At 39.9% G+C, this 26,750-nt stretch overlaps 1 protein-coding gene and 1 long non-coding RNA gene across 3 annotated transcripts; one reads left to right on the top strand and one right to left on the bottom strand.

Moving 5' to 3' along the window:
* Window positions 1–973: 973 nt before the first annotated feature.
* Window positions 974–25,294, top strand: LOC137295504 (uncharacterized). Of its 2 annotated transcripts, XM_067826868.1 has the most exons (4): window positions 974–1,809; window positions 5,447–5,563; window positions 21,236–23,006; window positions 23,746–25,294. In XM_067826868.1, exons 1-4 carry the CDS (start codon window positions 1,749–1,751, stop codon window positions 23,837–23,839), a joined length of 2,043 nt encoding a protein of 680 aa, XP_067682969.1. In that variant the 5' UTR covers window positions 974–1,748; the 3' UTR covers window positions 23,840–25,294. The 2 variants fall into 2 exon arrangements, with proteins under 2 accessions (XP_067682969.1, XP_067682970.1); XM_067826869.1 differs by lacking the exon at window positions 5,447–5,563.
* Window positions 10,810–20,694, bottom strand: LOC137295507 (uncharacterized). The gene is made up of 4 exons (XR_010957587.1): window positions 20,657–20,694; window positions 16,589–16,701; window positions 11,320–11,491; window positions 10,810–10,947 (listed from the first exon to the last, which is right to left on the bottom strand). It is a non-coding gene; the product is annotated as an uncharacterized lncRNA (long non-coding RNA).
* Window positions 25,295–26,750: the final 1,456 nt, after the last annotated feature.

Below are 26,750 nucleotides of genomic sequence, written 5' to 3'. Positions count from 1 at the left end.
TCCTGGAACAAGCCACTTAACCTGATAACGAGATATTACCTCCCTTTACATTCTGTCAGATCCATGAACTGTTGTTGTGATAACTTCTTCGAAACCTATTTATAGAACGTCACGCTTATTTCATAACGATAAACGGCTACTCGTTGCTCAGACCGAAAGTAGATCCGTTGAAATCTCAGGATCATTGTGGGTGCAATGTAAACTCCAGCGTTTATTGCTGCCTCTCTGTTTGTAAGCGCATGCGTATATGTAGGCATATACTTGCAATATCGGTTCAAAGAATGAATTTCAACTGACGAAATTGTCTCAGAAAACTAGTGGCTTTGAACACTCCACACAGTTCTCTCTCTTTTGCCTAGGATTTGTTTGGCAAGAAAATGACTCTTGCGATAGTTTGATGGCAATGGTCTTTAGATTCCTAAGTCGCTGTGACTGATAGTAGGTAAGACAGCTTCGAGAAAAGGCTGCCGGACGGACATTCCTTTATAGTGACAACCCACTGAGATACTGAGTGGCAAGTAACATAGGGGGTGAAGGGCAGTGGTTTTTAGATTCGTAAGTCGCTGAGATTGGTCGTAGTAAAGACAGCTTCGAAAATAGGCTGTCTGACGTACATTCCGTATATAGTGACGTAGAGTATCACGAATGTGCCTCAGTCTAATAACTCAGAACCGCCTGACCCTTGTTCTGTCTCCGTCAGTGTTAAGTTCCAGGAAGGGTAACCAGGGCCATCTTTTTAGGTTCAGCTGCTGGTGCTGAACTACAGGTTTTGTCAGCTGTTTCTTTGGATTGATGTCTTTTGAAAAGATTGCATCGGTGAAATACTCTTCCCTGAGTTCCAGACTAAAACGTACCAGTTCTTGATTATTTATTGAAGTCTTGATGTCTGAAATCCGTGAGGATCTGGATTAGAATTGGCCCTTAGCATCCCATGATTGTCATAAAAGGCGACGAAAGGGATAGAGTTGTCAGGCTTGGTGATGCCCGTGGTGTTGATCTTTGGATTATTTGGTCCTGAGTCAGTTATTTACAGATCGCCGCCATATAGCTCGAATGTTGCCGAGTCCGTTGATAAACAGGACACATTTCATCGTAACTAAATTGAGTAGATCAATGTTCATGATACTGATCACTCACATGTATGGCACAGACTGTCATAACAATGGAATACTGTCGAGTGTGGAGTAGAATAAACTAATAAAGAATGAGCACATAACCCGTCAAACCAGCCAGTAAGGGAGACAACTTCACAACTAACGTACTAGCAAGCGTCCCACTGTCGGTTTCGATTTCGTGAACTTACATGTGTAGACTTCTCGGAGGTACAACTGACTCTACTTGGAAAGGCTCTTCCTGGAAATTGGAATGACAACATACGAGACCGAATCATGCAAACCTATACATTCAGCGTTGCAGGCTTAGCCTAGTCGAGGCTTTGTGGTGCACACGAGCTGTCCACCAGACTTTGTCGCCCTTCACTGAAATGTGATCAGTCTGACGTGAGATATACTGTACAAGGCGATTATTGAACAATCAGTAACACACAGAAGATCTGCTGCCACGTGTGTTTACAGATGTATGGTGATCATTTTAAAATTGTTACACTGGATGTACACAAAAAGAGGAAAGACAGGTATCTTTGTGAGTACTGACAACCATATCACTTGTTTGTTGGTTGACGCTGTACACAGCCTGTAAAGAAATCGCGTCTGGGCTTAGACAATACAGTGATCACTACAGCATCAGCTATGAGGAGGCGCATCGAGGACCTCTTGGGACAACATCGGGGACAAGGACAAGGTCGTGACGGTGAGGCTCATGTTACGTGTTGATTTCTATCTTGTAACTAAGGTATAACGATTAGTCAAGCCATAGAAGACAGAACTGGAGAAAGACAGGAATGCCAACACTCACGAGATTCGCGTGACACCAATACAAGTAGGTTCCGTACGCGATAGTTTGGGATCTTCACTTCAGGTTAACTGCTTGTAACGGTGCGGCAATTGCTGAGTCTTTCATGGATCTGCTCTACTAAACGAATAAATAAATAACACCAATATCTATTTTAAATGAAACTAAAATGTCAAAATGACTTAAAGATAAGCAATAACGGTCAGATGCATATCTTGTTTAGGAATGACAGTAAAACACGTGACGTGATTTCCAGACTTTATATTTTTTGTCACGTACTGCATAACTGTTTTTTGGAATTGAGTTTTGGTTAAACTTTTCTGTCAGTTAGTCCACTAATAACATATCTTCCGTCTACCAATCTGAAGCGTAGCCGAGAGCTCTCTGTATTTTCAAGCAAAAACCAAAATAAGAGTCCTAATCAAAATGGCGACACGACAAAACGGCCACAAACTCCTAGTCAAAATGGCCATACTAAAAAAGGCGAAATGACCACACAATATTTTACTATACTCAGAGACCATATGGTCTCTGCTATACTTTAATACTCATAACATTTGCGATTTTGATACCAAGGTGTAAAAATGAGGAAAGAAGTTATCTCAAACAAAACTTGACGTTTATTAAGCATAAACAAATCATTTTATACAAATAACAAATATATATGTTCTTTATTCATGTCCAAGCACCTTTTTACTTTATTTTTACTGTTTATCAGTTACTTCTAGTCCAAGTCTTATCTTCTAATAGTCTAGTAAAACATTTGATCATTCCAACAGTCCTCCTGAAGATTGGCCAATGCTGCTTCCTTCACCTGAAAAGTATAAGAACAATTACAAAAGATGGCCGCTAGTTAATGAGGCACTTCTAGACTCACATATTAAATCAGTTTACACAGTGTATGTAATCATATGTTGATTAGTAATTAACGAGCCAATTAGAGGATAAGTGGACTGATCTCCTGAAGACTAAAATGAAAATATACTTAATAAATATTACATAATACATTATGTTTGTGCTATATTTACACTTTCATATGATATAATACAAGTTCGATGAGTGTTGAAAAGTAATAAAAGTCATCTTGACTTTTTTGTGTGGCCATTTTGACTAGGGTCAGTGTGGCCATTTTGTAGTGGGTGTCCTCCCAATACGACTACTCTCCAACTGGACTACTTCCCAACTCGACTACTGTTGAAATACTCATTTCAATTAGGCACCCTTTATAATAATGGACTCATTCCACTGACTTAGTTAAGTAAAGAACATAACATTTAAAAAAAAATAATTAAACAACCAGGAAACAGGACGGATTGATAATCCTCACTTGTTTGATCAGCTATTTGTTTATACAAACATCAGTTTTATCTGATTGCATCTTTAAAGTTGTGTTTGTGATGATCCTTAAAAGAACTGATCAAAGTATTCTTGTATAAACAAACAAACAAGCTTCAATGCAAAACAAAGGAGTAGTAGCAAGAGGTAGTAGAGAGTTAAATGTCTCAACGTCTCAGTTTTTCAAAACTTAACTATATAAGATTGGAATGGAAATTTCATGTTATAACTATGGCGAATGTTCAGAGAGCAGAGTTTGTGATATCACAGAGAGGAGCCCGGCAGGTTATACATCAGAGCTATAGATACAAGCTGAACCGCACTGGAGATACTGCAGTCTACTGGAGATGTGCTCAGACTGGATGCAAAGGAAACATCTCTACAGTTGGCGAATTCATTCGTACTGTTACAGGAGCACACAACCACCCACCAGAAGATGAGACATCAATGAAGTTGATCAGCAACCTCCGCAAGCGCTCCCGTGAAGAAACGACTGCAATTCAACAAATCTACAACGACGAAATCAACAACATCCCTGTAGAAGCTGCCGCCACTGTCCCGCCCCTGTGCTCTGTGAAGTCTGGACTGTATCGTCACCGACGCAAGACAACGCCTGCACTTCCAAAGGACCTAGCATCGGTCAACATAGAGGGTTCCTGGGCTAACCTGGGCGGTTTAAAGACTACATCGTGAACAACTGGGTGGACTTCGGTGCTAGATTCCCCATTGCTGTCTGGAACCACAACAACACTGAAGGGCCGAGAACAAACAACCACCTAGAGGGTTGGCACCATCACCTGAACCAAACTGTGCAGCGCTGTCATCCCAACATCTTCAGTTTCATCTCCACCATCAAGTCCTTGGAATCCTCAAACAGAAGACTGCTTGCTCAGATGATGCATGGTGCCAACCCTCCACCCAGGAAGAGGAAGTATGTTCAACTGGACACTCGTCTGCAGAACCTGAAGACCCAGCTGCAGAACAACCAGAAGACACCCTTGGAGTTCGTGGACGCTGCAGGAAGATTGCTGAAATTAGACTGAACACTGTGCACGATATACCTGTACCTAGCAACATTCAGTGATGACTATTTTGGCTATGCGACAAATTAAATGCGCTATGTGATAAATGTGTGATAAATGTGTAATGTGTTGTATGTAAAATAAACATGAGATTACACGTGTGTTTATATTTTTGTTGAAAATGAACTGATCCAAGAGTCGCATGATAGGGGTGACAGGTAGTAATTAGAAATCAGTCGTCCATTAAGTTTGTGTATTTAATGAGTAGTCCAGTTGGAGAGTAGTCGTAATGGGAGGGAACCTTGTAGTGTGGCCATTTTGACCTGTTCCCCCCAAATAACCCCAAATTTTGTGGTTGTAGCGTAGTTCGTTCAAAAATCAACTGAGAATTCACAAGTACTTATGGTACGTTGAATACTCATGTATATATGCAAGTCTATGGAAAGTACGCCAAATGACAAATACTTTTGTCCAATTACTATAGCCTGTAGATCTAACTTTGATGGTTGTTAAGTGGGCAATCTTTAAAATATACGGCCTATTTTATATCGCTCTGAATATGATCAGTAATTATTGTGCCTTGATCAGAATTAAAAAAACTTCACAGGGTCACTTATATGTGATAACTCGATGAAAAGAATTAATAAATATGTGACAATGATAATGGCGTCTCCCTGATCTACCAAAGATTGCTGTCCATTTTCACTTACTACTTTCTAACATGACATGATTATTACAGCAGATAGCTAACTGTTTCATCATTTCAAATGTACAGCCAGAAATGGATGATATTTTAAACACAATGATGGATGAATTTGAGGAGATTTTAGAGACAGAAGCTGATACATTAATTTAGGTGAGGCTTCTGAGTAATGAAACTGAGTAAAATAAATATGTGATAAAACAGAAATGTCACTTCCTTAAAAAATGACAGAGAAATGAACGTACAGGTATAATCAGAATTTTTTAGGACATGATTTTCTTCAATATTTCAAGGTGTTCAGTTTTGCAGAACAACAATAATTTGTTCAAATATGTTCCGTTAATTAAATGATTCAGAATGAGTCACATGTGTAGGAGAGAACTGTCAGTCACTAAGAACCTCATGTTACATTACATCACCAGTATTGTTAAATCCACTGAAATTAAATTCCATTACTTGAAAACATAATTTTCAGCATCCAAAGTCAGCAGCGTATTGCTGAACGATTTTGAAAAGTGCCTCTCCCGGGATTCAAAAATCAGTGGCGTTAACAGAGAAAGGACAATGGCAAAGTACTACAAAGTGGCATTTGGTAAGAGTTTCTCAAAGCTTATATATCTCACATATCCACAGGGTCGAAAGAATATACTATGCGTGGATACACTATGCGTGGAAATTACAAGATCACTCAATAATTCTCTATGCTTGGAAATTACAAGATCACTCAATAATTCTCTAACTCAAAGTGTGAATGTACAATGAAAACAAAATGTTACAAAGTGACGTAATTCCATGAAGAATAAAGAAGAAAACACATACTGTTGAATTACCGTAACAACTTGGAGATAGTGGAAACTTACAAAATGACAATGAAAACTCCAAAGATATGCTGGGCTTACTGGCCTTTTACTTGTCACAGGCCAGGGGGCCACTGACTAATTCAAACCTTGCATATACATCAACTTAATGACATTAATTTGTCACTGAATGCATCATCAGTAGGATGTAGTTTTATTACAATATGACTAAAATTGAAATCTGATGTGAAATTATTTTGTTTTTCATTCACATTTTTATTCAATAACATAATTGTCAAAAATACACCTCATCAAAAGTAACGCACCACCCTCAGTTTAAGAAAGTTGTGGTGCATAAAGATGACTGTGCGAAAGAAAATGGTATTCAAAGACCATTGAATGGGATATTTGTGATCTTTAGGTATCTTTCTCACTTTTCATTGGCAAATCACCTGTAAAAAATGGTAATACATGAATCTGAGGCAACATCTTTCAATGACAACAATACCAGCCAAAACAAGCACCTGAAAAGTATTGCCACCCACAGTTATTAAATGAACACAAGACATCGAATGTGCATAGAAATTGTCCTTCATATGGGACAGTTTCACACAGAGAAATGTCTTCAATATCCTGTGTATCCACCTCTGACAGCAATGGTCACTCTGACATGACGTCTCATGCTCTCAATGAGCCCCTGGATCCTCCTCAATGGTATTCTGTTCCACTCCTCCACCAAAGCTTGGGACAATTCCTGCAGGGAATTGATTGGAGGTTCCCTCTGCTTGACCTGGTGGCCTAGAATGTTCCACATTTTCTGTTGAAAATGCTGTGAACAACAGCAGGAGCATCGATCTATGCAACTGGTATATGATATGTGTCGAACAAGTCAGTCAGTCTGACCACCCTAATCCCATTAGTCACAAGCATGGAATCATGAACATCAATTACAACCTGCACAGGTCAGACATCTATGGGTTCATGTTGTCATGCATATCCATCTTTCAAAGCAAGCATGTATAGCTTCTGAGATACTGTGACGATCAACAATAAGTACAGGCTGACAGACCACCTATTTTCAACCAAACCATTTTTTTTAGCATAATCCATACAAAAAAACATCATTACATTGGTTAATACAGATAAAAGGGTTAACTCATGTTAAAAACTTTATGAAATGCAGGTAATGTTTCCCCAAGACATCAGTGTTTTTCTCAGATTGTAAAATTGTGAAACGAGTGCATTGTGAAGAAAGAAAAGTAAAAAGGGATATGGAACACCCTAATTTTTCACATCGATCCCATTTTTAAATTGCCTGAAATTTGCATCACAACATTTTTTGCCTCAAGGTGGATTTCTTGTACTCAAGGCTATCACTCAAGACCCCAAGCTCACCCAGTGGCTGGCACTTTAAATCTTCAGGCATTTTGTCAATTAACATTCAAGTCATTGTCACACAAAGAGTATCAGTGACCTCTGGAAGTGGTCATGCTTAAAGAACTTTACTAGTAACGTTAATGGTTCAACCACTGAACGATTTAGTTTCATTAATTTCTATACTGCAAGTTTCTATCTGCAATAATAGGAGAGAAATTACTTTTGGAGTACCAGTCCCAGGAAGGTATGATATGCATAAATGGGTTATAGGGGCACTGATGCGGAGTGAATAATGTTTCTCGCCAACGTTCTTACTACGAAACCAAGCTGCAAATTGGTCAGCTCCCGCTCCCTCGACCGTGACGGACAAAGGGACTGGGCTCCTGCCCACATCAGCAGAATTTCTTCACCCTAAACAGTCAGGAGGCAGGATGCCCATCATATGCCATTATTTAAAAATATCCATGGTATTCCTTGACTGAATGTAACAAAATATCCCAGCAGTGTAGTTTTTTCCTGATGCCCGGATGGTATAGTGACTGATCCCATTTGATCCTATTTCTGCGTTGTTTACCTTGATATTTAATCATGTCATGTAAATATATGATGTCAACAGGAATGTGGCAAGCCATTTGTTTCATATAAGTCTGAAAGATTCCAAAGCTTTATATTTAGATAGTTTTGAGGGTTGGCCCAGCTGTCATAGCAAAAATCATGCGTAAATTTTTGTAGCTTTGGTAGCTACCCTGGTTTATGATCTATGATAATAAAAACACACAGTTGATTTATTTGAATTCATAAACTAAAAACAACAACTTTGCCATTGACAGAAAAATCTGAAAATTTTCTTACATAAAAAAAACCCTGATTACACCTATTTACCCAAGTACACAACAAATGCCTGTATGTATTCCTTATGTAACAACGAAGTTCCATTGGTATCCTCAAAACAGTTTTGGCTCATAAGATTAGTGTTTTCAGACTGCATGCGGCACAGAGATTACATCTTCCTTGCTGTAACTCGTGTTTGATGGAATAAACCTACACGAGTTATTTGTCATCATTCACTTGATGGTCAGTTAATGAATTTATAACAGGTTTAATTAGTGGTTACACCACTCAGATTACTAGACAAATGTTCCCATTTGGCATTTCTCCTGTATGGTGTAAATACTCAACATTATTAATTAGGGTCTGATGTGGCAAATGTATTACATGTTATGTAATATGTGCATGTAAGGGTTTTTCAGCTGAGTTACAAAAACAAACATCGATCAAAGGATTAACCGTTAACAGTGATTGATTAATTACTTTTATCTTCTACAGCGGATTTGTCAAAAGGCAGTGTGTGTAGATGTACTAATCTATACTGACTACACCATGTCATAAAGTGCAAGTGTAAAAACAACATCCTCCCTTCAAAGAATTAACCACCATTGCGTTGATTGATTGATTGCTCATTATTGGTTAACTAAATTACTTAGAATGGCGGACATCATACAATTAGTTGCCAGGTGCGCTATCTTGGGTGACTAATGAGAGGTTTATCAGGTTTTCACCAATGTGAAAGACCAGAAACAATGTGTCACTTTTTCGCAAATTAGACTATTGTAAGACACACGACATAGAGCAGGATTATTTACCAGTTACAGATGAATAGAATATCATTCTTTTATGTGGATATTGATGAATATATTCCTGAACAAGGTAGTAGCCCTGACATTGTTGCTATAACATTAGTCTGTTTTAAATTCATTATTTGCATTTTGTTTTAATTTATTTGTTGTAGCATTCAGCAGAATCTATAGGACAGAAAAAACACACTAGATCGCGTATAGGGCGTTTGTAAAATAGGATCCACATTGGCTGTCTATACAATGTTTAAGTGTTAGAAAGTGTTAAGTGCAAGAAAGTCATGTTAGAAATTTACTATAAGTATAAGCAGACCGTGTGTTCTTTTATTAATTTTCAAAATCATACAAATATGACAATAAAATAATTCGGGTTATGAGACAAAATATAAAGACATACATTGGCTTTGTTATTTTTCCGTCCTAATAGGTTTTTTTAACCATTTCTACCACTGGCAGATGACTAACCTTCAAAGTGTTTGATTTGTGTTCATAACACATTTGTAATGAAGTAAAAATGACTTCACCTTAGTTGATCTGTTTATAATTAAACTCTCAGTTGCGCATACGAGCTGCGCTGCAGAGGTCACGAACCAGTCACGAATTCTGAGATATCATCCGAGTACGCATGGGAAAAAACAATAACAAAAGGAACAACCAGTCCACGGAAATTGCTGCACATCAATGCCCCTTTAAAGCTAATGTAGCTGCAATTTCCAAAGTAATGTTTTCTCTCTATTTTGGACAAGGGAGCATCATCAACTTCAACATGTGTCCTCTTCTGGTGGAAGAAAATTTCCTTTGTATTATATTATGGCAACATTTGACACAAAAGGCTTAATAATTGGGCAAAGGTTACCATATTAATGTTGCAGTCATTTGATAGCGTAAACAGGTCTGAATTATTAAACAAACATCCATATTAAACAGGTCTGAAATGACTTTTTGTAACGCACCCAAATGTCCAAGGGGTTGAATTCTCAGCCTGTATTCCCAAGCACCTATATCTTCCAAAGTGAGACTCCAGTGGATTCTGACAGAACTTGTTTGTAAGAACCATAGGGAGACAACACTGCAGGAGGAATCGGGTTGCATTGATCATGGAGTTGACTGAAACAATAATTTGTGTTATAAATTAATTTTGAATTTTATAATCATTTCATTTATTAAGTTTTATTAGGAAGAAATGACTTTTGTTTAAAATTTTAACTTGTTGTTTTGATATATGAACAGTTTTGTAACTGTTATAGTTTCTGATGAGAAAGATGTTTACAGATGCTGATGACAGACTAGCAGTACATAATACAGACCCACTGGTGCCTCTGTCCAGTTGAGCAAAATATCAAATGAGTTAAGTCGATGTGATTTTCAGTAGTGGTGTTCATATAAATTGAAATAATCAAAGATTGGTTGCCGCGACCAAACGACCATGTAATCGATCACATTTTGTCACAAACGATTTTCGAACCACTGTTTCATAGTTTAAAACACCTGATGATGGAGCATATCTTTGAAGTTGTCAGAGCCTGAAAACATGTTTATTTCTTAGAATTTCACTTCACAAAGTGAAACGTCATGAATGAATATTTCTTGAGGAGTCCAGGTAGTTTATATTAATGACTGATTAGTCATCACTTTTAAATAGCAAGTGCATCATGTTATAAATATCTGCAGCAAAATAACAGCAACCTGGATTGGAACACTGAGAAACTTTTATTTGTTCACTGATAGTTTGTTGGCAATGAAGCAATCATCTATTGTCACATTTCAACCGATTCCCAACACTGTTTTTCAGAATCACTCTTTGACATACCTTACATTCATTCAATCAAAACATTTTTCCATCAAAAGGACAAATTTTGCTGTTTCCTGACATTCAGGTCCCCCAAACACTTGCAAGGCTCTTCCAACAGAATTATTGAATACCTAAGTAAACATAACATTATTTCTTAGAATAATGTATATTTTGTACAGAAATTTATCTAAAAACAATAAGTTGGTTCCTCACACAATGAGTAAGTTCTTACCTGGGATCCAAGGTAGACTCGCATTACTGACTGTGGTGTGAGATGGACATGCTCTGCCGTCAGACGGGTGCGCCTCAGTTGCCTCCTATAGTCCTCATCATACAATCGGGATATGTGCTCTCATAGGAGCTCAGATCCTTCATTCTGATTGAGATAACAAATTTTAATATTCAGTAATTTCCAGTTGCATGTATAATATTTAAGGTATTTAACACTTTTCAAGGTAAAACGTGTCCTTATCAAGTCAAAACAAGTGAAATAACATGATGAAATTTGGTGACTATTTCATAAAATAAATAGAACCTTTACATGTCTTTGTGATGTACTTTGTACAGCTCATCTTGTAAAGCAGAAATTACAAAAGCACTTGTGGCTGCACGCCATGAGAAAATATAAACCTACTTGTCTTGTTATTTGACAATTAAAGTCAAACATATTCTAGTATTTAATATGGAGTCCAACTTAAATATGTTTTAATAATAACATGATATACCAATAGACGTATGGAAGTTTTACCCCAGCCAGACGATGCAAGATTATTCCTGACAGTCTTCACCAAATGAGGAGCATCGCTGAAGAAATACAAATATCCCTCAGGAGCAAACAAGTTCTGTGCCTTATATATGCTGTCATGAAGTTGAATCAACCTCTGGTTTGGACTGGCCTTGTCACTGGTAGATGCAATGACCTAAAAATACAAAAAAGACATAACATGTAACATCCACTTCCTTCCTGATTCATGCAAACTTTACTGCAATGATTGTATGTAAACACTCTACTAACCTTCTACATGGCTCCAGATAATTTTTCAACACATACTTCTTTTTGTTTCAATGCAGAAATACTGGAAAACCTGGGAGTACCGTATATTACCGTATATTACCGTGTATAAGTTGAATTTTGAGGACCAAAAAATGTTGTCTGTGGAAGGGGGTCGGCTTATCTATGAGGCACAATTTCACGAAAGTGTTTTTCTGGTCATCAGTGCCCTGTCAGGACGATCTTACAGGTTAGCGGTACACCTGCCAGGAAGTTTAGAAAGATTACAGCCACTTTGTTATACATGATTAATAAAACACAGATCGCAAACTTCATTCGATTAAAGTCTAGAGCATGAACTTCTGACATTTTTGCAACTGTAGCCAAGGCAAGTAAAAAAATAGCGTCTTTTGAGTCAGCATTTCAATTGAGGTCCGATCGAGCGGCTCATACGCATCACTGGTGTGATGTTGAAATACAACATTTAGCTGCAAAGTATGTAGATAATGTAGAGCCTTCAAGACCTCTGGAATGACGTAGATGGCAGATAATTGGCTATCTGAGGATGTGTCGCCTTCATCGCCATGAATCCCTTCTTCCTGGCGTTTGCCGAAAATCATTTCCACTTGTCATCATATAGTGTGCAAGTGGATTCCTGTAAGGCTAAGGTGGCTGCTCTCGCTGAATATCCTCTGTGTTCCAAACAGGTTTTAATACAGTCCATATGTGTAGTTGAAACGCGGATGGCTTGCTGTGTGCCTGTTTTGTGTGAAGATGAACGAGAAAATTCTTTCAATCTGGTAATTGTAGCACTGGTTGTCCTAACTCTTTTAAAAGTGTTGGAAACCAATGTCATGTTGGCCAGTAAGGTGTGACCAAGATCAGTTGTAGCTCCTTCTTCTTGTTTGATTTCCTTGATGACTTTTGGTAGCAGCACTGGAGGGGGAAACGCAAACGCGTTTAGTCCTTGACACAGGATGCTGAGAGCGTCTGTAGCCCAGACTAAGGGATCGGGTACGGATGACACAAAGGTTGCTGTCTGTTTGTTGAACCTTGTTGCAAATAAGTCTATTTGCAGCGATCCAAATATCTGGCTGATTAGTTAAAACACCTCTCGAGGCAGCATCCGATCTGTTGGTGATGGATGAAGAGGACGTGATGTTGCAGACTCCTGGAATGTGACATGCTTTTATTCGGAGATTTAGACTTTCGACCATGTTGAAGAGTTGAAACAAGAAGTGTAGTAGAGATGGCAATCTCACTAACCCTTGCTTGTTTATGTAGAGAGCCATTGTTGAGTTGTCTGTGTGGATGATCAGTAGCTTGTCTCTCAGTGTTGACGACCAGTGATGGATAGCATGAATCACCACTTTCATCTCCAACTGGTTAATGGGAAGAGTTCGGTCTTCCTTCTTCCAGATTCCTGCTGCAACGTCATTGGTTAGATGGGCACCCCATCCTTGGAGAGATGTGTCTACATAGATGGTTGTTGAATGCCAACTGTAACATATACGTTCCTGCGCAGACATTTGACTGGCAAGTTCCCCATAGCAGGTGTCGTCTCAGGATGTCCAGCATTGTAAACCGTGACTCAGGAATGACATATCCTGAGATGATGTGAGCAGACCGAGTAGACACTGACACTGTCATAATGGTAGCAGAGAGAGTAGAACTTGTTCTAACATCAACTTGAACTTTGACCCACCGATTCTCTGCGACAACCGTGTATTTCCATGTAGTCATGAATCAAGTTAGTTGCCTGATAGTGAAGTCCAACTGTAGACTGAGTTGACTTCTCTCATGAAGAAATTCTATGCCGTGAAGATACGTCAGTCTTCATTTTCAGATACTGTTCATTATGAGCATGTTGACATTTGCAGGAAGTCTGTTTATAGTTGGCTGCCTCTCCGATCAGGAGCTGTCATTCATTGCTGCAAGCCTCAAGATAGGCCATGCTGAGTCTGCTGTTAGAAGACCTCGACGCTGCCTGAAGAATCAAATGACGCTGTAAAGTGTTAATCTAGTGTGTAATCGACATCTTTCCAGCCTTGAAAGTCATCAATGACTTCCTGATACTGGAACAATAACACCACATTCTGCGCAGGTTGTTGTCTATCAAAGACCAATCAGATTGTAGACATGACGTCACCGGTGTAGCAGTCCACTGATCATCGTGAAATCTTGCTCAGACGGTGATACCCTTGCTAGCATTCAGGCATGTGTTTAGATGAGTAAAAGAGCGCGAAAAAACTCCCACCGTTTAAGGATGATGCAGACTGACAGTCCTCTAGGCAGATGTGTGGGAAGTTTTCCCACCAAATTTCTCCACCGAAGATGGAAGATGTGATCTGAGGTGTAGCCTGCGATGATATCTTGTAGTCGTCTCAAAGAATCTTTGTGACGAATTTGTCTGAAAGAATTCCACAAATCTTCCAGTAGAGTTGAAGATGACCACCCACTTGTATGGGAACGGCTAGGGTTAGAAGACTCCAGTCGTTCTGAACCTGAACTTCAATGTTTACCTCCTCTTCTGCTCTAGTATTAAACTTCTCATCTCTCAATCTCTGGACTCTGGAGAACTTGGACTTGTTACTGTAACACTGACTTGTCTGCTTAAGCACTGTTGTCTGTATCAATGGACTTGACCATCATGACTCCTCTGGAGTCCTGGGTGACCATCTGAGCTCTCTCTTCAATCTTCCCATACAATATTATGGGTGCTGACCACGGGGCTTGATATAAGGGCCTTGTGAAAATTTCTTTCCATGATGAGGCAGACAAGAGACCTTGTTGACGAAGTAGATTCAGTCCACAGTAGTAGAAGCGAGGTGTTAGAACATAACTGCTGATAATTCTTTTGTGTGACGAGTGCTTTGTATGCCTTGTCTACATCTGGTGCTCTGATGAAGGGCTCCATATGGTGAAGAAGGAAGCGACGAGTGTTGAAAAGTGGCATATGTTGTTGCTGACTTGAATACCGTAGATAACATGTCGGGAATCATAGCTATTCATAGCTATCAGCAGAAACATCAACTTGTCAATGTTTTCATTCTTCAACCTATAAATGTTTGTTTCGTTGGAGTTCTTGGATGGTGAGACCAAGTCCAGACCATTCGTGATCAAAATGTAACTTCAGAGTCCGAGAAGAGGGCTTCCTCTGGTGGTGAAGATCGGTTGTATCTGCCTTCATCCACCTGTGAATGCAATGCTTTCGATGGATGCCGATGATCCTTCATATGTGAGTCCAGGTTTGAAGGGGATGATGAGTGTTGACGCGCCTTCGACGAGCTGAGGAGACTGTGAGAGTATTCACCCGAGTAAGCGTCTTCACTCACGTAAGCGTAGTCACTCATGTGAGTGCACTCACCCATACGGGTGCACTCACTCAACGTAGGTGGCTCTCTCTCCGAAATGTGACGGGCTGTGAGAACATTCACCTAAGCGAGTATCCTCATTCACAACGTGTGTAGTCACTCACGTGCGTGCACGCACTCACCCGACATAGGTGGATCTCTCTCTGAACTGCGACGGGATGTCAGAGCACTCACCAGAGCGCACTCACCTGTACGGATTCACTCACTCTATGTAGGTGGATCTCTCTCCAAACTGCGACGAGATGACGATCTTCTTGTTCCTCCCCTGGAGTGAGCACAGATCCAGATGAGTGCTCACACGGAGCTAGTCTTCATTCCTCTTCAAAACGACGCTTCCCAAGCTCATGTAGCATGAGATGACGACCTTCTTGTTCCTCCCGTGGAGTGAGTGTAGATCTAGTTGAGTGCTCACACAGAGCAGCAGTCGCAGCAGCCGAGATGATCGTGTTGAACAGGTGTGTGCATCCGCTGGAGTGAGTGCAGATCCAGATGACTGCTCACACGGAGCTAGTCTTCGTTCTTCTTCAAAACGAAGCTCATGTAGCATGAGGGCATCTGTGTGGAAGGCTGCGTTGAGTGTAGTGATGGCTGATTCGTAAAGTTGTCTGCTGCAATGACCAATAATGCTGAAGAAGTCTGTGTTGTCTGACGACCCTCATAAGGGTTCCAGAGCAGTGACAATGCAGTCGGGGCAAAGTTGTCTATGCCGGTTGACATTCTGCTTGTTGTGTAGAATCAACGGCAGCTCATCGTAGACATGTCGTTCCTGTAGAGGGAACTGAGACTAAGTCTGAGTTGATGAATTACGTGATATATAAACACACAATAATCACAAATTTAACCAATAATGATACATATTTATAAACCAAATACCGCATACAACATAAATTAGTTAAAGCACCGAAATAGTTGAAAAACTTATCGCTGTAATGGGTACACCCGGTGCCTCAAGCCGCCCTTGTCGGGGCGATAGAAAGAGAGTGACAATCATGGCTGATCAGCTGACCATGTGCAAAGGGTAAAGGGAGGCTACTCGTGGGTGACTGTATTTTTACGCCCGCTTCTTTTAGAAGGGAATTTCATGGGATTTCAGGTGTTCCACTAACTTCGCCAGGAAGAGGTGTTAAGCAATTAAGCACAAGTCAGAATAAGGAAATATCTTATTATTTTCAAAGCATTTGCCATTCTAGCCTTACTGATTTTCGACAGAGGTGAAAACTTCCTCAGTTGTTTCTTTTCAGATATTGTACAGTGTTCACAAATAGTGTCTGACCCTCTGACAAATCTGACAGAAGTCCCCATCCTGCTCGCCCAAGTGCCTGACCGAACCTATTACAATGACTTTGTCTGAAGTTGTTATTTGTGGCATGTGACACTTGGTCACTGTTTATAAATTTATGTTTATAATGTTTGTCATTGTATAATGGTAATAATTTCAATGCCAATTATGAGAAATGTTAAATCTGAAATGTGTGCTTAATTTTTTTCTGGGGGACTTGTTAATATTCAATGGATCAGACAGACATCCGAAACTTACAGGACCCAAAGTCCTGTTACTTTGAATCACCATTCGTAAACACTGGTACAACGGATATGTTTCCGCAAAACTGACTGCCTTGCTGCAAGACATTCACTGCATTGCCCCAACACACCTTCTTCTGTAAATGCTTGTGCTTGAATGGTAGTGGTATATGTGGTGATGCCATCACTAGTCTGATAAACAGCATGCAGATAGTATCCTGAAGAAGACACTTCAGATGGCAATCTGCAAATGAAAATGTGCATTTAACTTTTGCAATGTATAAAAACTTCAACAAGAGAGAATGGGACAGTAATAACAAGGTGTTGATTCTACAATTGTCTTTCCTTTCCAAATAAACTGTCATTAACTGTTAAACTGACAAAGCACAATATATGGTCCTATAACATATGTTTTACTGCTACGGCAATACTCCAGCATCAGAGGGAGGGGAAGGGTTGTAAGTTGGTGGAAGATTTGCATAGCACTGCAGTTTCTCATTGTTTATCCCTGCGCATGGAATTGCTTGTGCATTATGATAAGGGTCTGCATCACAGTTATGTCCTCCAGTCTGCTGCCTGTCTTTCTGAAAAGTACAACATATAGTTGTGTGACACTGTAAGTTATGTAATATGAATATTAATCTCACATGACCATGTCTTTCATTTATAAATCTTATACCAGTGTTGACCATGCTGATAGAAAGATGTGAATTTCATTTGTATATGCAGGTGAACAATGTACTATTTCTTCAGTCAATATATTATTAAGGGTAATTTTAGGAATACTTTCAGTAGGTAAATTATTACACTTTGAATAATGGCAGCAATGCATGATCTCATTATACATAAGGTAAAATCAACGAAAAAGCTGAAACAAAACTTGTCAAAAGACTCAAATGCACATAGAATAAACCGGTTGAATATTTACATGAATAGTGTGAAAGCATTACATGAACATGCCAAAATATACTACCGACAGAAAATACGGGAACCAAGAAATTGAATGTAGATGGCTTTGACTGTGACAGGGTCCGTTATCGTGGCGTATCTCCCAAACGCAACATCCAATGACAATGGAATTTCGCATAATAATTAACACGTGCATACAGAAGTTAACTCCTGTAAATGTACTGGAGAAGTTGCAATCACTAATGCAACAGAGATTGACACTTACTGACAGAAATGCCTCCGAGGCAGTATCTCGGTGAAGCAACAAAATGGAGAATTGTGGGGATGATAGAGGGGGGGGGGGACATCATTATGTGAAGTTGCCCGGCAGATGGGTAAATCAAAAAGTGTCATTTCACGCCTCTAGGATAAGTACCGTCAAACCTGTGGGGTTGCAACAAGACCTGGGCGTGGTAGACCAAAATCAACGACACCATGACTGGATCGTCTCATTACGTTAATTGCTCTACGCGATAGGTTTAAATCGGCCCCTGCCATCAATAGAGAATTCCGCACACTCACTGGAAGACGCATTTCAACCTCAACCGTTAAAAACCGACTCTATCAAGCTCGTCTGAAAGCAAGACGGTCTTTTAAGGGTGTCACCTTTTCAGCTCACCATAAGCGCCTAAGATTGGCATGGGCTAGGCAGCATCAGGGACGGGCTATGCGCCACTGGCGTTACACCATGTTCTCTGATGAGTCAAGGTTTTGCCTACGATTCACAGATGGCAGAAAACGTTGTTGGCATCGGAGCGGGGAGCGATATGCCAGAGCAGCAATTCTTGACCATGATCGATATGGAGGTGGTATTGTCATGGTGTGGGGTGGGATTACACATGACAGACGATCAGATTTGGTCATCATTAACGAAGCCATGACTGGTCAGCGATACGTTGACCAAATATTGCGTCCTGTTGTGGCTCCATTGGCTAGAGTTATCGGCCGAAATTTTGTATTCCAACATTATAATACCAGACCACATCAGGCCCGAATTGTCTCCGCTTATCTTCGACAAGAAGGTATCCAGACATTGGACTGGCCCGCTAAGTCCCCATACCTGTCCCCAATTGAACATCTCTGGGACGTTCATGGTCGAAGGGTGTACGCCAGGGACCCAGGACCCGCCAACCTGGCCCAGCTTGGTGCAGCTCTCCAAGAGGAATGGTGGGCAATACCACGGGCAACCATCCGGAAATTGATTAACAGCATGCCATCAAGGTGCCGTGAATGTGTTGCCCAACATGGTGGACACACCAGATATTGAACTTGACGCCTAAAATTGATTTAGTGGATATTTAAAGCAGTTTCAAATTCGCTATTATTTCATTAGTTCCCTTATTTCTTGTCGGTAGTATAATTAAAAATTGACAATGAACAAAGAACAAATTAACCGCCTGCCTGCATTCCATAGACAGGCATATCTTGTATATGTACACCACCCTGATGCTGATAATATTGCAATATTACGATTTGTCTTCTATTAAAACATGTCAAAACGTAGGTGACCTAACTATTTGAATGTCAGGCTCTATAGCCAGTTAAATGCACATTTGAAATAGTGATTCTTGGATTCTATAAATATTTCTGAAGTAATGGCTAAAAGTGCAGACAGGCAATTTCCAAGACGAGAGAGGAACTTCTACAGGTCACCAGGCCCACTATCTGATGGAATGTAAAAATAACCCAAAAAACATAACTTTGCAAACTTACAAAATATTAACACAACATGACTGAACAACTTCTCACTGGTGGTTTTCTGGGTTTTGGGAAAGAATTTCTATTGATCTAACTGGTATGAAACAAGTAGGGAAACTGCCAACTTTCAAGGTCCGGCGTCCACTGGGTTCTACGGATTAATAAAATGCACAAGGCTAGATGATAAACAAATTGGTGCCGTAATATGAAAGATGCATCAAGTATACAGTAATTCCAATTTATGAAACATTCATGATACTGCAATGCATTCATATTATCATAAACATATATCTCACATCCTTTTGATACATGTGTAATATTTATTAAGTTATGGACGATGACCTTTGTCATACTTATGATGCACTATAAAGCAGTCTTCCTTAAAACGCCGGGAACAAATTTTGGCAGTATCTGCATTAAAAGACTTGTCAGACTGGTTGATTGACAAAATCAGGGCAGTCCTCCATGCATTAACTTCATCTTTAATTCCTGGAGACAAGTGAGAACACTTGTATCAGTGAACATGGTAAACAATGAAAATAATACACAGTAGGCCAACATAATTCAATCTTCTAACTTCTAACAATGGAATTTGAATGAAAACATTTTAATAAAATTAAATGCAGAGGTTGTTTTTAAACATTTCACATCTGAACTTTGGTCGGAAACACCATCCTACCCGTATATCCCCCTAAATTTCATTCCTGCAAAATCATATATCACCTGAATATATAAATATTTCTCATCTGATAAGCATTAGTTTTAATATGTTCCTTTCATTGCATCTGAACATCCTGAAAAGCATATCCATCTTCTAAAAGTGCCACTCAAAGAAATACTTCCTAATTGTTTAAGTCATAGAAATCGAGAAACACTTTCTCCACTTCTATGTTTTAGTTACGACGAGGGTTTACAGGTGGAGGTTTTACCCATTGGTCTATAGGAATACAGATTATACACCCTACTGTAATTTACATAGTAGTATATACATACCTTTCTTGGGTTATGCACGATTGATTGAGTTTACCCCGCATCTCAGCAATATTCCAGCTATTTGGCGGCGATCTGTAAATAATCGAGTCTGGACCAGACAATCCAGTGATCAACAACATGAGCACCGATCGGCGCAAGTCAGCGAGCCTGACCACCCGATCCCGTTTGTCGCCTCTTACGACAAGCATAGTCGAATTTTATGGCAAGCATGGGTAGGGTAAAGCATGAAAGGACAGCTCCCTACACTTGGTGGAGGAAGCGGCACAGCCAACTGCAGAAACTGCCACATAGTGCCAAACCTTTAATAATGAAGTAGTCACAATTCTAGTGAAGTATCCAAACAAACGATAACTTTCTAAAATTCTATTTAGATTTTAATTTGACGAAGTTCTAAGACCCGATTCTTGAATCACGACAGGCCTCTTACATATTCAACAATATAAAGTTCATGAGCATCACAGTAACAAACAACGATGCCTCACTCGGCTGTATTACGACATCAATGCCCGATATTCTATTCGTGTGCATTAAATACAACGAGTAATAAGTTAATGACTTACCGTTTCAATGATGCAAGAGTGGTGTCCACCGGCTGTCAAAAGGCAAACGGAAGTAAACACCACAAACTCAAGGACGCGCATGCGCGGCGCAACTTTACCCGCGAAATTTGAAGTTGGCAATCCTGTCTTTCTCCAGTTCTAAGGTTAAGCCAAATGCGTGACATTTCTTTGGGAAATAATTATTATATTTCTTTGGGAAATAATTATTATATGAATTTTTAAGTATGATAAACTTCGTTGTATATCAAAGCACAAAATTGGCTCGGCTTAACGTCAATATCAGCTATAAAAATATCAATGTAGGCAAACATCGGTCATGTAATAATTTGAAACTTCCGTGCAAAAGAATAAAATGCCTGCCCATCCATAGAAACAGATTTCATTTGATGTGATGGACAAAATAATTGAGAACTTACACCATTGATATCAGTGATGTCACCCGGAAATGAAATGTATATTTGAAATTTTGTTTTAATATAACGAAATCGACCCTTGTACATCATTTATACCGTAGTGAAACATTACTTTATCGATCTTAAATGCACACTCATCATTATAGCACATGTGCCATTGGTACAGATCGGGGGTACATGCATCAGATCAACGATGCCCGGAACGTGGGGGTGGTGCACAAGGAAGGCATGCAAGATGAGGTAATCATTCCGAACTGGAGTCCGACGAGAGAGACAAGATGGAATCTTGGTGGACATCCACGGCACCAGCGTACAGAAGAGGACATAGGTCGGACCAGCAGGAAGGACGTGGGTAAAGGAAATGACGTAGGTGTAAGACAAGGGACTAGCAGAAGATGTGGTTCACAGGAAAAGGATGGAATGCATTCAGGAAGGATAAGCAGATGTAGAAAAAGGTCCCACCCTGATAATAAGTCATCTGAACCAGGCCTCTTCCGAAATGACAGAAGCAGGTCACCGGGTAGGATCAGAAGAAAGAAACACAAATGGAACAATGACAAAGGAGAAGATAATTCATTTAATCTAGGGTATGTTAATCAAACGGCCCCGGGTAGGATGAACCTGTCACTAGCAGACATCGGAGCAAATGCGCGAAAATACACCAAAGGCAACAAAAACGTCCATGGCAGGATGCCATCTGGAACTGAGGGATTCAACCGTGTAACCGCAACGTCGCCTGAACCAGTTGATACAGAAGAGAGAATAAAGTCATCAAGTACAGCAGAGAAAGAAGACCTGGCCAGTTTGATTCTCCGAACAGTATGTGTAGATTACCCTGGCGAGGTTCATTTAGCAAACTTGAGAAAAACTCTTCATCAGAAGAAGATTATCATTTTTTCCAACACGAAAACTTTATATGACTTCTTGAAAGCTTATGACAACGTTTTTGAAATAGAAGGAGACACTGACAGGGATGAAAGAGCGATTGAAGATGGTGAAGTGGAGGAAACAGCAGCTGAGGATACGTTTCTTGTGACTGGTCATCCAAATCTACTCCTGTGTCAGCAACATTCAAAGAAAGCGGGATCATGCACACAAGATTGCAGAGGCCTTCATGTCTGCAAATATCTTGTTTTGAGCGAATGTACCATGCAAGAACAGGGGAAGACGTGTATCTTTGGTCATGACATGAACACAGAACACAATAAAGAGGTTTTGAGGAAATCGTTGTTGCACAAGTTCGAAACTAAAATTGAATTTGACGTCCTTTGTTCACTGAGATATAGAAATTCCACAACTGTTCCAACGACATGCAATTACTACAACAAGCCAAATGGCTGCAACAAGGATGAATGCGGATTTCTGCATTTATGTTCAAAATTCCTCCATGGAACCTGCAGTGCTCCATACATGTGCAATTTGTCTCATGATATGGCAAACCAACCACTACGGTGTCTCCGACGTTACGGAATAAGTCCGTCGAATGGTCATGAGAAAGAAGTTGTTGTCAAAACCCTTAAATCCATAGCAACCAAAGACAATCACCCAGTGAATCATGGAAGACAGGTTCAATGCTCAGCTGGAACTCAGGGCAGACTTGCTGACGGATACAACAAAACCACACCAACACCAAATAAACGGTACCAAGTAACTAGATATTTTGCACTATCCGGATTTAGTAAAAGTGAAAAGATGAAAGTACCAGAGAAGCTCACTACAGCTAGAAACCAAACTGGACAGATTCCGGTGGAAGCGGAAGAGAGACATGGGGAGAAGGAAGAAGTCAGTCTGAAGAACTCATCGACAGGAGTTTGGACATGGTCTTGGAAGAGCCCAGGGGGAACATGGAGTGATGTCAGTGACAGTCAAATATTTGAGGACAGATACAAAGAATATATGCAAGCTAGGACGAGGAGCTTTGTTATCAATGGTAAAATGTAAGTATTATTAACATACGTTCCACAGTTCTCGCATGTAAAAATCTGGGTGTGAACTTGGCTTTTCTCAGCATATACTTTGAATGAGATTGAAATAATTCAGATGTAAACTCGGTTAATATATACAGGTACATTGAACAAACTATCTATGTTTTCTGCATATATATTTTGAAGAATGCATGTTCTATATTAGTGAACATCACTATCACTGGATCGTCTGTCCTGATTCGGTTGTTTACCAACATCATACAGCTGTAGTACTGCTAAAACAAACACACACTCATGATACAGACAGACTTATACAATCGACTCTGCTTTTAGAAGAGATTTCTTAAGGAAATGTTTTGGTCGTTTCTGTTGTATGTATTTTTCCTCACTGTAGCCATTGAATAGCTTTAACATTTAAAACACCAACGATATTGGTTTCAAATCTCACACAAATGGTCAGCGAGTGAGTGAGTTTATTTTAAAGCCGCACTATATTCCAGGTATTCCAGTTCTGTAAATAATCGAGTCTGGGGAAGATAATCCAGTGATCAGCCACATTAGCATCGATCTGCGCAAAAGTTAACCGATGACGTGTGTCAGCTACGTCAGTGAGCCTGACCACCCGTTAATTGGCTCTTCCAAGTATTGGTTACTGAAGATCAATATTCTAACCCGGACCTTCAAGGGTCTCATCAATTAAACCATGTCTCAGGGATTAGGCTGTTGGTGTTATCAGTTTATCATGTTGCAGGTGTGAGGTGGACTTTGCTACAGGGACAGGAATAATGGATAAGGAAGTAGCACTCTGCTTCAAGAGAGTCAGGAAGTCACAAGGACAGGAGTAATGGATAAGGAAGTAGCACTCAACTTCAAAAGAGTCAAGAAGCCATATTGTGACACAAACAGTTGTATGTCAGACACAAATGACAACAGCCATGTCACTGATCTTGCTGGTTCTGATGTGGATGTGGCCACAAAGACAGACGTGATTGATTGAGACGTTGCACTCGATTCCAAGAGCGTCGTGAAGCTAGAGTGTGAAACACAGTGCTCACCGTCAGGCATAACGGACGACAGCCATGTCACCGATGTTGCTGCTTCTGATGCGGGTGCTGTTATTTGCTCCGATATAGCAGATTTACAAATTGAAGTTTACAAACTGATGTCCCTTGTCAGCAAACACGGATGTTGATGAGCCTGAGAGTCTCACCAATATATTGATCACCACAGCGGTATTGTACAAACACCATGCAGCTGTTGTGATCAGTATGTTCACCAAGGTACTTTCGAACAATTACAATGACAAGCGTAGGCCAAAACTACAGGGAGCTGTAGTAATCATGACATATACCGGTTTAGCAGGGCTGCGTCAGTCACGCACAGGCAACAGAAACTGTTTTTGTTGTTATTCAACGGCCGACGGTTTATTTGTGATGAGCACAGGTGAAAACAATAACCCTGAAACAATCTGGTGTACAATACAATAGATGTAGCAATATACACATGCTATTAACACAGACATACAAATATTATTCATACATATGATGTAACGTTATAAAATAGTTGCTTCAGTAACCAATTACTGAGTACAAAATGTCTTCCATTAAGCTGTGACCTAAGTGTCCACTTGCCAAGCGCATAGGACCTCTTGGATAACTCTTGATGAACTTTTTATTTGATGAACTCTTGATAAATGTGAAATCTCTTATCCGCTCATTCCGAGAAGTAATTTTGCAATCGTTGTGTAAAAACTAAGTGTATTCTGTAACAGGTCAAGTTTGCAGCTACACTTATAATGAACTCTCTCTTGTGATTGTAATGCCACCTGCAGTGTGACGTCATAGCGCAGTTATTACGTCACAGGGTCGACGTCGTAGTATCATTTGTCATTTCACCCGATGAAGGGATCTGGAATAACCCCTGAATGTTGTATGGACAGGATTAAAGAAGTTTAATCCATAAAATATCCTGGCCATCTATAACAACTTGTAAATGCCACCATCAATGATGGTGGTGCTGACAGTTCTCTGACTTTTACTGTTAACGGATGTGGCTAATGGCGTTAAATGTTCCCGTCAGCTTTGGTTCTGAGAGCCCGCAGATGCCAGTAGGAAGGTAAAATCTACACCGAAAGGTAACAGTGAGACAAGGACTCACTACTTAACGCCTGCTTCTTGAAGAAACAAAGTAAAAAAAGTTTAAAAAGAGGAATTCCAGGAACCTAACTTGAATATGATGTGGCGGAGTGAAATACATCAGAATAAAGGGTATGGAAACACGGAATATTTGGTTTGTTTTTGTTTACCAATCCCTAGGTCATTTAATTTATTCACTGGATCCGAGTAAATCGGTGAGATTGTTATCCACTGACATGTGAAGTACAAAATGTGGATTTCCAATTTTTCAGTCAAATGAATCATATCTTAAAGTCATTTGTTAAAGACATCAACAAGAATTATAATAAATTCTCACTGCAGCACCACAACAAACAAAACAGCAATAGACAACGAATGCAATATTCCAGCAATGTCACAGCGGGGGAGAACAGAAATGGTCTTCAAACAATACACCCATGGGGGAATCGAACCCGGGTCTTCGGCTTGACGAGAGAACGCTTTCACTGCCCCGCATGCAACTGAGAGGCAGTCACTATAACACATCGCAACCCCAACAAACCTGTGGAGGCTTGTGTGAAATCCTACGATATCTCTTAGGCGATATCGTCTTGACAGTAGATTTTGTTCAATGCGGTGATCATTTGGCTCAACCATAGAACTGGAGAAAGACTTTTCCGCTTTTTTTTCTTTCTCCAGTTTTATGGCCCTGATAATGCTATGAAGCTATAAACTTGATCGCATCACAATGCTATGACATTGCTGCACTGCAAGTCTAATGGTAATACAGTGCTGAGAGATTTACGTTTTGATTGGAAACTAATGAAGAATAAGATTTGATGATAAATAAAATCTCAGACTGATATCAATATCAACACTCTTTGATAAAACTAAAAATAACCTCGGCAAGCCTCGGATATTTGTAACTTTATCAGATTGTGTTGATATAATTGATATCAGTAGACGCTTGGGTGATATTCTCTGTATATTATGTGCACGAAAATGTTCGGTAGCATATTCTGTAAAACACAAACGCAAGAGTCGGAAATAGAGAATAGTGTTCGTAGAATAAAGTATCATAAAGGTGAGCGAATCGCGAAAACGCAACCGCATGAGAGCATATTTCAGGGACATCTTTTATATATGATGTTATGATATTGTTCAGAAAAAGGAAAGATGAATGATAATGACTTTCAGTTAAATATATAAACTGAGTTCCGTTGCGTTGAATTCACCTTCCTTTTTCCTCGTTACACAAAGGGGTCGTGGGGTGGCCCAGTGGTTAAAGCGTTCGCACGTCACGCCGCGGAGCCACGATGTGTCTAGTCCGTTTCTGGATAGTGTTGAAATGAGTGAGTGCGGGGTTATAGTCACATCGGCATTACATCAACCATATCGTGTCTAAGAAAGTTGCACATTTTTGCAAATGCTTACCTGTGTGCAAAGGACAATAAAACAACCAGACTATCCCATAAATGCCTTTAAAACTAGTAATCAAATCTGAAATACATTAACTATAAATAGCAAGTAATATGCAAATAGGCTATAGATCGCCAACAACTGGAGGTAGATCACCATACTAAGAGAGATCGCCAACAACTGAGGTAGAATACCATACTAGGGACCATGGGGGCTGATATTA

This window comes from Haliotis asinina, chromosome 9, assembly GCF_037392515.1.
Source record: "Haliotis asinina isolate JCU_RB_2024 chromosome 9, JCU_Hal_asi_v2, whole genome shotgun sequence".
In the NCBI taxonomy this organism is placed as follows: Eukaryota; Metazoa; Mollusca; class Gastropoda; order Lepetellida; family Haliotidae; genus Haliotis; species Haliotis asinina.
This window is presented reverse-complemented; position numbering and strand designations above follow the sequence as displayed.